General features: G+C 43.7%; 1 protein-coding gene across 1 annotated transcript in view; it reads left to right on the forward strand.

Moving 5' to 3' along the window:
• The window catches only part of USP22 (ubiquitin specific peptidase 22), a 46,428-nt gene that overhangs the window by 11,684 nt on the left and 22,347 nt on the right, over positions 1-12,397 (forward strand). Inside the window, exon 2 of the mRNA XM_044249259.1 lies at positions 12,209-12,341. Coding sequence (XP_044105194.1) covers positions 12,209-12,341 — 133 coding nt within the window. The remainder of the gene's footprint in view (positions 1-12,208; positions 12,342-12,397) is intronic.

Below are 12,397 nucleotides of genomic sequence, written 5' to 3' on the forward strand. Positions count from 1 at the left end.
GAAGACCAAACTCTGTATTTTTTCTTCCTTCCCAGTTGTCTCACTGTCCCTTTTGTGCCGGAGGGAGTGGAGTAAACAGATCTATTGGAGCAGAGATTCCAAGACCCGACTGTGGCTTTCTGAGGTTGGGACATTTGAGATTGTTCCATTTAAGTATTTGCCTCTTAGTGCCTCAGTTATGGAATACTTATTCCTGTCCCTTTGCTCATACCAGAGTCTGTGATGGTAGAAGAGTATTTTGAGCCCTTGAAAAAGTCATTGAAGAGAATAAGAAACAATTAAACTTCCCTCCTTAACATTTGTCAGATGTTAATAGACTAGTGGTGGTGGGAAGTTGTGCGTTAGCTCTCAAGGTGCTGTGTTGTGGTTGTCGCTTTCTTTAAGCTGAGCTCAAAATTCATGGTACAACTGAATCATCCCTGACTTCATAGGCCCTGTCTGCCCCCGCCCCATCCTTCTTGGGGTGGGGAGGAGGGTATGAGAAGGAAAATCATAGAGATTAGGGTATCCAGGGAAATAGTATTAGGGCTGAGTGAATGGACTTTTTCTGCATTTCTTACACTATGTAAGCTCAGAACTGTTCTCTTTTCTTTTCTTTTTTTTTCAAAGATTTTGTTTGACAGGAAGAGAGAACACAAGTAGGCAGACCAGCAGGCAGAGAGAGAGGTTGAAGCACGCTCTCCGTCAAGCAGGGGGTCCTATACGGGGCTGGATCCCAGGACCCTGGGACCGTGACCCAAGTGGAAGGCAGAGGCTTAACCCACTGAGCCCCTCAGGCGCCCCATTCTTTAAGTTTTTATTTATTTATTTATTTAAAGATTTTATTTGTTTTATTTGACAGACAGAGATCACAAGTAGACAGAGAGGCAGGCAGAGAGAGAGAGAGAAACAGGCTCCCTGCTGAGCAGAGAGCCCGATGTGGGGCTCGATCCCAGGACCCTGAGATCATGACCTGAGCCGAAGGCAGCGGCTTAACCCACTGAGCCACCCAGGCGCCCTAAGTTTTTATTTAAAATCCAGTTAACATATACCATAATACTAATTTCAGATCTATAATACAGTGAGGCAGGCCTTTCATACAACTCCCATGCTTATCACAAGTGCCCCCTCAATCCTCATCCCCCCACCCTTGTCTCTCTGGTAACCCCTGGTTCATTCTCTGTACTTTCTGTTTCTTGGTTTGCCTCTCCCCCTGCCTTGTTCATTTGTCTGTTTCTTAAATTCCACACAGGAATGAAATCATAGGGTATTTGTCTTTTTTTGATTGACTTATTTCATTTAGCATAATCCTCTCTAGCTTTATCCATGTGGATGCAAACAGAACTGTCAATTGACCCCTGTCTGCTTTTCCTGTCAGTAAAATCCTAGCTGTGTTTCAGGATTTCCTTGCAGGCTACTGAATCTACTTGAATTAATATATGGGAGAAAGGGATTTAATACAGAAATCCTTGCAAGAACTCCAGGAGCAGTAGACTCCGGGTAGTTTCTCGGAACCCCCACCAGACTCCAGAATTCCGCTGCCTCCCCCAATCCAGGGCAGTGGACAGTGCCGCCTCTCCCAACAGGATGGGCTGAGGGAGGAACCCTGGCTCCTCTGTGCCTCTCCCTGGCCCACTCAGACCAGTAGTGTGTGGTGCACAGGTGTCCTAACCTTTCCAGTGTCAGTAGGAGCGGGTTAGAGTCCTACTAGCTAACGTGAACTCAGTATTCTTAACTGCAGCTGCTTTAACAAGTGACCACAAACTGGGGGGGGGGGGGTTAGAACAAGTACTGGAGGCCAAAAGCCCACAAAAGTCCCTGGAGTTGGCAGGACCATGCCATCCGGAGGCTCAAAGGGAGGAACAGCGCCGGCCTGTGCCAGCTCCAGCCCCCCACCTTCCAGTGTCTGCCTCCTTCACCTGGCCTTCATTCCTTTGCCCAAGGTCTTTGTGACTTTCCCAAGGACACTCAGGCTGGCATTTAGGGCCCACCTCCCTAATCAAGTGTAATCACCTCTTAACACCCTTAACTTAATTACATATGCAGAATTTCCACCTAAGGTAACATTCTCAGATTCTAGAGATTAAGATGGGGACACACCTTTTGGGGAGCTGCTGTGAGCCCACTGCTAATGCCTAACACATACAGGCACTGTCCTCAGTACACTGAAAAGCATCGAATCATTCAGTCCTGGTGGTAGCCTGTGTGAGGTGGAAAAGTCACCACACAAAGGCAGGAAAAATCCTGTAACTTGCTCGTATCTCACGGCGAAGGTGGTGGGAGCCGGAAGTTGAGAACGGATGTTGAGTGGGTCACAGATCGGCCACAGCTGCAAGCAATATTTTTAAAGAATTAACTGGGAGCTGGCTGTGAGGAAATAGTGGATGTTTCACTCGTACTTGGCAGGACTAAGCACTTGCCTTTATTTTATCATCCTGAGATTTGGTGTCAGACCTGCAAATGTGGGTACCGTGTCTACTGCTTCTCGGGACGTCCAGGGCTATGTCCAGCCGCTCTGGGTTCTGTGCTCCACCTTCGGGGTCAATGAACTCAGGACACAGATTTTACGAACTCCTCGTGGGAGTCAGTGATGCCTTACTGTAGGATCTAGAGCTGTGCCGTCCTGAACGCCAGGCATTAGCCACGTGTGTTGTTTGTAATGACTTTGCAGTAGAATAAAAAAACCCAGTTTCCTGGTTGCCTGTTTGACTTCTACCTGTAATGGACTGTGCTGATACAAATGACAAAAGTCCGCGTCAGAGACAGATTCCCGCTCTCTGTGGTTAGTGTTTAGTTGGTCGGCGGGCTGCTCGATGACTGTTGGAGAATTGGTCTCACAGCTGTTGGCATCTGTCAGCTCAGTAACAGCCCTTCAGGCGAGCGCTCAGCCGCCTCCAGAAGAGCTTCCTTGGTGTTCTTTAGACGTGTTGGACCTGGTCACCCAGAGGAAGAAGTGACGTCCGGACTCCTTACACGCTTTCCTTCTTGTTCTTCGGAAGAGCAGGTCTTCCCACTTGGAGTTAGTTCTCTTCTTCAGCTGAACTGGTCATACCCGTTGTAAGAAACATTTGTCCTATAGAATTCCGTGGAATTTGAGCAGAAATTGTGTACAGACTTCTCAGAGTTCTCTCGTCCTCCTCAATCAGGTGTGGTGGTTCTCCTTTTAAATTGCACAGCCATTTGGTTTACGTCTCTCAGCATGACCGCAAACCGCATCTGTTAGCGGTGTGTTTACTATTTTGTGTTACAGCTGTTTATCCCTCCTGTTACGGCACACTCCTGGTGAGTTTTTGTAAAGTGAACGCACTCCTGTCCTTATGGACAGCACCCAGCACTCCACATTATGTCCCCTGCAAGCCCTTTCCAGCCGCCGTCCCATCCGCCCTTCCATAAGCAGCTGGTGACCTTTGCCTGCCTCCTCAGTACTTCCTATGACCGAAGCCTGCAGTGCGTGCTTCTCTGTGGCTGGCTTCCTCTGTGTTGGCTTCTGGGATTCGTCCTACTGTGAGTTCCTTTGCTGCTCTGGTCATTCCACTCACTGTCTATACCACAGTTCGTTCTTTTTGCTTCTGCCGAATATTTTTATTTTCAGGTTTGGGTATTACAGTTATGATACTCCTTTGTGTGTCTTCTGGTGTCCTCGGTATACGCACTTCTCTCATGTGTGTCAGTTTCTTTGGGGGGTATTAAGGTTTGGATGAGGTGGTCCTTGTTGGCCAGAGTTCTCTGTTCTAAAGGTAACCTTTTCTCTTTTAATCAACAAAAGTAGTCTCCGGGGTGATACTTTGAAACTAAATACCCTCTGCTCCATTGTACAGACATCCAGACATATGTAGACACATACACACATGTACACATGCATATAAGAAATGTAATGTATTTTTGGGGGCGCCTGGATGGCTCAGTGGGTTAAAGACTCTGCCTTCAGCTCAGGTCATGATCCCAGGGTCTCTCCTCAGCAGGGAGCCTGCTTTTCCCCTCTTCTCTCTCTCTGCCTGCTTCTCTGCCTACTGTGATCTCTGTCTGTCATAAATAAATAAATAAAATCTTTTAAAAAAAATTTAATGTTTTTTTTATTGAGGTGAAATTCACATAACAATTAACTTTGAAATGAACAATTCAAAAATAAAACGAACAAGTCACTGTGTTCATGATGTTATACGATCATCACCCCACATCTGCCAAGTTTCAGATCACTTTTTTTTTTTTAAGATTTTATTTTTAACTGATCTCTGCACCCAGCATGGGGCTCGAACTCATTCCTGAGATCAAGATTGGCATGGTCCATGCTAATGGACATCAGAAAAAAGCAGGAGTGGCAATCCTTATATCAGATCAATTAGATTTTAAGCCAAAGACTATAATAAGAGATGAGGAAGGACACTATATCATACTCAAAGGGTCTGTCCAACAAGAAGATCTAACAATTTTAAATGTCTATGCCCCCAACGTGGGCGCAGCCAACTATATAAACCAATTAATAACAAAATCAAAGAAACACATCAACAATAATACAATAATAGTAGGGGACTTTAACACTCCCCTCACTGAAATGGACAGATCATCCAAGCAAAAGATCAACAGGGAAATAAAGGCCTTAAATGATACACTGGATGAGATGGACATCACAGATATATTCAGAACATTTCATCCCAAAGCAACAGAATACACATTCTTCTCTAGTGCACATGGAACATTCTCCAGAATAGATCACGTCCTCGGTCCTAAATCAGGACTCAACCGGTCTCAAAAGATTGGGATCATTCCCTGCATATTTTCAGACCACAATGCTCTGAAGCTAGAACTCAACCACAAGAGGAAGTTTGGAAAGAACACAAATACATGGAGACTAAACAGCATGCTTCTAAAGAATGAATGGGTCAACCGGGAAATTAAAGAAGAATTGAAAAAAATCATGGAAACAAATGATAATGAAAATACACCGGTTCAAAATCTGTGGGACACAACAAAGGCAGTCCTGAGAGGAAAATATATAGCGGTACAAGCTTTTCTCAAGAAACAAGAAAGGTCTCAGGTACACAACCTAACCCTACACCTAAAGGAGCTGGAGAAAGAACAAGAAAGAAACCCTAAGCCCAGCAGGAGAAGAGAAATCATAAAGATCGGAGCAGAAATCAGTGAAATAGAAACCAAAAATACAATAGAACAAATCAACCAAACTAGGAGCTGGTTCTTTGAAAGAATTAATAAAATTGATAAACCCTTGGCCAGACTTATCAAAAAGAAAAGAGAAAGGACACAAATAAATAAAATCATGAATGAAAGAGGAGAGATCACAACTAACACCAAAGAAATACAAACTATTATAAGAACATACTATGAGCAACTCTACGCCAACAAATTTGACAATCTGGAAGAAATGGATGCATTCCTAGAAACATATAAACTACCAAAATTGAACCAGGAAGAAATAGAAAGCCTGAACAGACCCATAACCAGAAAGGAGATTGAAACAGTCATTGAAAATCTCCAAACAAACAAAAGCCCAGGGCCAGATGGCTTCCCGGGGGAATTCTACCAAACATTTAAAGAAGAACTAATTCCTATTCTCCTGAAACTGTTCCAAAAAATAGAAATGGAAGGAAAACTCCCAAACTCATTTTATGAGGCCAGCATCACCTTGATCCCAAAACCAGACAAGGATCCCATCAAAAAAGAGAGCTATAGACCAATATCCTTGATGAACACAGATGCAAAAATTCTCACCAAAATACTAGCCAATAGGATTCAACAGTACATTAAAAGGATTATTCACCACGACCAAGTGGGATTTATCCCAGGGCTGCAAGGTTGGTTCAACATCCGCAAATCAGTCAATGTGATACAACACATCAATAAAAGAAAGAACAAGAACCATATGATACTCTCAATAGATGCTGAAAAAGCATTTGACAAAGTACAGCATCCCTTCCTGATCAAAACCCTTCAAAGTGTAGGGATAGAGGGCACATACCTCAATATCATCAAAGCCATCTATGAAAAACCCACTGCAAATATCATTCTCAATGGAGAAAAACTGAAAGCTTTTCCACTAAGGTCAGGAACACGGCAGGGATGTCCATTATCACCACTGCTATTCAACATAGTACTAGAAGTCCTAGCCTCAGCAATCAGAAAACAAAAGGAAATTAAAGGCATCCAAATCGGCAAAGAAGAAGTCAAATTATCACTCTTCGCAGATGATATGATACTCTATGTGGAAAACCCAAAAGACTCCACTCCAAAACTGCTAGAACTTATACAGGAATTCAGTAAAGTGTCAGGATATAAGATCAATGCACAGAAATCAGTTGCATTTCTCTACACCAACAACAAGACAGAAGAAAGAGAAATTAAGGAGTCAATCCCATTTACAATTGCACCCCAAACCATAAGATACCTAGGAATAAACCTAACCAAAGAGGCTAAGAATCTATACTCAGAAAACTTTATATAAAGTACTCATGAAAGAAATTGAGGAAGACACAAAGAAATGGAAAAATGTTCCATGCTCCTGGATTGGAAGAATAAATATTGTGAAAATGTCTATGCTACCTAAAGCAATCTACACATTTAATGCAATTCCTATCAAAGACCGTCCATCTTTTTCAAAGAAATGGAACAAATAATCCTAAAATTTATATGGAACCAGAAAAGACCTCGAATAGCCAAAGGGATATTGAAAAACAAAGCCAAAGTTGGTGGCATCACAATTCCGGACTTCAAGCTTTATTACAAAGCTGTCATCATCAAGACAGCATGGTACTGGCACAAAAACAGACACATAGACCAATGGAACAGAATAGAGAGCCCAGAAATAGACCCTCAACTCTATGGTCAACTAATCTTTGACAAAGCAGGAAAGAATGTCCAATGGAAAAAAGACAGCCTCTTCAATAAATGGTGTTGGGAAAATTGGACAGCCACGTGCAGAAAAATGAAATTGGACCATTTCCTTACACCACACACAAAAATAGATTCAAAATGGATTAAGGACCTCAATGTGAGAAAGGAATCCATCAAAATCCTTGAGGGGAACACAGGCAGCAACCTCTTCGACCTCAGCCGCAGCAACATCTTCCTAGGAACATCACCAAAGGCAAGGGAAGCAAGGGCAAAAATGAACTTTTGGGATTTCATCAAAATCAAAAGCTTTTGCACAGCAAAGGAAACAGTTAACAAAACCAAAAGACAACTGACAGAATGGGAGAAGATATTTGCAAACGACATATCAGATAAAGGACTAGTGTCCAAAATCTATAAAGAACTTAACAAACTCAACACCCAAAGAACAAATAATCCAATCAAGAAATGGGCAGAGGACATGAACAGACGTTTCTGCAAAGAAGACATCCAGATGGCCAAAAGACACATGAAAAAGTGCTCCATATCACTCGGCATCAGGGAAATACAAATCAAAACCACAATGAGATATCACCTCACACCAGTCAGAATGGCTAAAATCAACAAGTCAGGAAATGACAGATGCTGGCGAGGATGTGGAGAAAGGAGAACCCTCCTACACTGTTGGTGGGAATGCAAGCTGGTGCAACCACTCTGGAAAACAGCATGGAGGTTCCTCAAAATGTTGAAAATAGAACTGCCCTATGACCCAGCAATTGCACTACTGGAAATTTACCCTAAAGATACAAACGTAGTGATCCAAAGGGGCACGTGCACCCGAATGTTTATAGCAGCAATGTCCACAACAGCCAAACTATGGAAAGAAACTAGATGTCCATCAACAGATGAATGGATCAAGAAGAGGTGGTATATATACACAATGGAATACTATGCAGCCATCAAAAGAAACGAAATCTTGCCATTTGCGACAACATGGATGGAACTAGAGCGTATCATACTTAGCTAAATAAGTCAAGCGGAGAAAGACAAATATCATATGATCTCCCTGATATGAGGAAGTGGTGATGCAACATGGGGGCTTAAGTGGGTAGGAGAAGAATCCATGAAACAAGATGGGATAGGGAGGGAGACAAACCATAAGTGACTCTTAATCTCACGAAACAAACTGTGGGTTGCTGGGTGGAGGGGGGTTGGGAGAAGGGGGCTAGGGTTATGGACATTGGGGAGGGTATGTTCTTTTGGGTAAATTGGAAGGGGAGATGAACCATGAGAGACTATGGACTCTGAAAAACAATCCGAGGGGTTTGAAGTGGTGAGGGGGTGGGAGGTTGGGGTACCAGGTGGTGGGTATTATAGAGGGCACAGCTTGCATGGAGCACTGGGTATGGTGAAAAAATAATGAATACTGTTTTTCTGAAAATAAATAAATTGGAAAAAAAAAAAAAGAGAGATTGGCATGGTCCTCCTACTGAGCCAGACAGGTGCCCCGAGGTAACTTTTATCTCCTCCCCATTCTCTCTTAGTCCTTAGTGGCAGCCTCTGATTTCTGTTCTGTCTCTACAAAGAACTAATATTCTTCATATTTCATGTGAATGGAATCACACTACATGACTTTCAGTGTCTGCTGCTTTCACTAGCTTTATGTCTCAAGGTTCATCTGTGTTGTTGCGGTTTCAGAAGTTCATTCCTTTTTTATGGCTGAGTAATACTCCATTGGGTGGATATACTATGTTTGCATATTAGTTTGTTCATTGTTGGAAATTTGGGCTTTTTCTTCTCCCTTTTAGCTCTTGCAAATGACCCAGTACTTTTCTCTCTGTGGTTTTAGCATCTGGTGATCATTGCCTGAATCCATTATTACAGTGTGGATTAGAAAATGAAGATTTTGCGTGTGTAGTTTTGTCTTTCCTACTACATTGATTAGATGGAATTCTCCGGGGAAGAAGACCATTAAGACACTGTGTGTGTGTGTTTGTGTAGTATTAGTAATAGAATGGACTTGAGAATTCTTTTTTATTTAGTATATAATCTGTTCTTGTTGTTACTCATTTGTATGCTCAAATTGTACCAAAATTGTCTAGTGGGTATCCCTTAAGTGGGCTCCCATTGTTCCTCACGTGTCTCTCTTGGTGTTGGACTCAGTGGCTTATAAGAGGTATCCATTTATGTTCATTCTTGTATAGGAAGTATGAATTAATTAATTGTTCATGGCTAGGGTATGTGGCAGGTCATTGGTGTTTATGGATAATAGATTCATGACCTATATCCATGGTGAACGTGCCAGGGGAGCTCCAGTTAGTAAAATCTAATGTGTGCCTTAACATGAGTATCGAGCATGGGCTTTATTTATTTAAGAAATTATTTTATTTATTTATTTATTTGAGAGAGAGTGTGTGTGCACATGTACATGCATTTGGGGGGAGAGGGAGAGGGAGAATCCCAGGCAGATTACACACCCGGTGTAGAGCCCAAGACAGGGTCAGTCTCACGAGAGATCACGACCTGACTTGAAATCTAGAATCAGATGCTTAACTGGCTGAGCCACCCAGGTGCCCCAACCATGGGCTTTATTTAAATGAAAAATACCTAGCTGAAGTGTGAGTATGTGTGTGCATTTATTTATATTTGAGGCTTTCTTCCCCTGACCTGGTGGCATCGGGACATGATCAGTTTCTGTGTTTTCAGTTGGAGCTCTCTGCTTCCTTACAATTGCTGCAGTGTTTGTGCAGCTGAGTTCTGGAGGATCTTTTTCCTCAGGCAGGTTTCTCTTTCATGAAATTCTGCGTAAGAACAGGTGATATATACAGGTGATATATTTTTACATTGAAAGTTCAGAGCTTAACTTTTATCTTTTAAAAAACTTGATCTGGGTTTTGGGGCACCTGGCTGGCTCTGTTGGCTGAATGTCCAGATCTTGATTTCAGCTCTCGTGAGATTGAGGACCAAGTCGGGCTCCGTGCTCAGGAGCATGAGCTTGAGTCTGCTTGAGGATTCTCTCCCTTTGCCCCTACCCCCTCCCATAAATTTTTTTAAAAGGTTTTTTTTTTGTGTGTTTTAAGGCAAAATTTTGTTAGTTATATAATTATCCAATAAGCTTATATTTTGAAGGTAATCGTACTCTGGAATTTTTTTTGTTACATAAATAGAATTGGATTTACTGTTTTTAAGGGCATGGAGGATTTTTTTTTAAGATTTATTTATTTATTTGGCAGAGAGAGAGAGAGATCACAAGTAGGCAGAGAGGCAGGCAGAGAGAGAGGGAGAAACAGGCTCCCTGCTGAGCAGAGAGCAAGTCATGTGGCTTGATCTCAGGACCCTGAGACCATGATCTGAGCCCAAGGCAGAGACTTAACCCACTGAGCCACCCAGGTGTCCCATAGAGGAATTTTAAATACCAGTTTTTTAAAATATCCTGAGTGATGGGATGCCCAGGTGGCTTAGTTGGTTAGTGTCTGCCTTCGGCTTGGGTCATGATCCTAGCATCCTGGGACCGCATGGGACTGTTTGCTCCACAGGGAGCCTGCCTCTCCCTCCACCTGCTGCTCCCCCTGCTTGTGCATGCTCTCTCTTTATCTCTGGAATATAAATAAATAAAATCTTTAAAAATCGTTTTTAAAATATCCTGAGTGATAAAAATAAAGGACACCTCTTAATCGTTCCCATTCTTTTGTGTCTGTAATTATAGTGAATAGTAAATGGATTCTCACTCATGGTTATAACTAAATCTCCAGGCATCTCTTGCTTACAGTATTTATAGCTAAAGGGACATTTTCCCATGATGCCTGGAAGTATCACTTGCTTACATCAACTATAGCTGTATGTGTAATTTAAAAATGTCCCCTATGTTCCTAAAAACAATTATGATTACCTAATTTCTTTAATTTATCATTTGAAGAATCAATAGATGATATAACTCACAACTTCTACTAATATGGTGTTTTATTCATTTATTTTTTTGTTTTTGTCTTGAGGATTTATTTATTTGAGAGAGTGCACAAGGTGGGGATGGGCCAGGGAGAGGAGCTCGTCTAGTTTGTCTCCTGACTTTGGGCTTTGGCCACAGGGCTCTGTGCTCGTTGAGGCACCATCCCTGCCCAGCTGATGTGCACTTGCTCTGCTTCCCCCGGTTTCTGCACGCGGATTCCCTGCAGGCAGTTACCAGCTAGGTGAGAACAGTGATTCATGTCTTAGGTAAATATGGTTTGAGCCTGGTCCCCAGAGCCTCTCCTCCCTCCATGCCACCCATTCAAAGTGATTGCACAGCCTGTCACCGCGGGTTTTGGCACCTGACTTGATCTTATGGGTGCGGTGGGAAGCTTGGGGCTGCCTCCAGGGTCAGGGGCCACTTGGGGTTAGGCACGTCCTCTTCCACATTCTAACTGTGTGTCATACACACACACACAGGCTCAGTGGTCAACCATATACACTAGTAACTTCCTTCAGATGTCAGAAGAGCCCAGAACCATCACCAGCGGACGGCTGTGAGCCTTGACTGGGGTGTGGCATCTTTCAGATGTGGCCACTTTCTGCCCGTGGCCCCAGTGTCTGGTGCCTTCATCGGGTATTGTGGAGTGTGTGTGTCGACAGCACGCTCTTGTCTTAATTTTCCCCTTCCCGGTACCCAGTTTATTTCCTCCTGGCCCAGCTCCCTGCCCCCCCCATCACAGAGGAAAATCCGACACCAGGGTGTCCTCTCAGAGGCCGGAAATTCACTTTGACTCCTGCAGGGAGTTTAGAGTTACTACTACAGTGTCGAGGTCCTACTGTGGTGGAAGCAGTGGTGTTTTGTGGTGGTTTGGGTGTGTAAGAATTATCACTGCTCACATTGGCTGAGATTACAAGTTTAGGTTTCTGCGGTCTTACTCTTGGCTGCAAAGTTTCTTTTTCTTGTTATTCTGTATCACTTTGACTCATGTCCTATACTCGTTGATGGATGGCTGCCGAATTGGCTTTGGTGGTGGGAGCTAGAATAGCAAACATACAGTGATGTCCATGGTAGGGGTGGCAAGGCTGCGAGTTGCTGGTCTGAAACGGGGACAGAAGCCGAGAGGGTTGGTGGCTTCCCAATGGGGCTCAGGCGGAGACTCCTAAAGCTTCATGTGGCAAACCTCTGAGCAGCTAGCCGGGTTTGGTAGTTGAGGCTGTGGGCTGAGCTTTTCTTACGTGGAGCTGATAGTTTTGGGCTAAATGAGCTGGAGTACCCTTTGGAGCTGTTGAAAGGATTAGCAGGGTGACCTCTTCTTGAGTGAGGCTGATGATACCGTGATTTCGCTTCCTCCCGTCGCCTCATCCGTTACGGATCACTTTGCTTGGCCACTTTCTCTCCGAGGGCACCTGGTTTCTAATTCTCTGCTCTCAATTTCAGGCGAAGTCGTGCGTCTGTCATGTCTGCGGCGTCCACCTGAACCGGCTTCACTCCTGCCTGCACTGTGTCTTCTTTGGCTGCTTCACAAAGAAACACATCCACGAACATGCCAAGTCCAAGCGGCACAACCTGGGTGAGCCCCCTCCCCCCTGGTGCAGCAGCCCCCACCGGCCCTTCTGATCCCTGCCC

The sequence above is a fragment of the Neovison vison genome, chromosome 5 (assembly GCF_020171115.1).
Source record: "Neovison vison isolate M4711 chromosome 5, ASM_NN_V1, whole genome shotgun sequence".
Taxonomy (NCBI): domain Eukaryota; kingdom Metazoa; phylum Chordata; class Mammalia; order Carnivora; family Mustelidae; genus Neogale; species Neogale vison.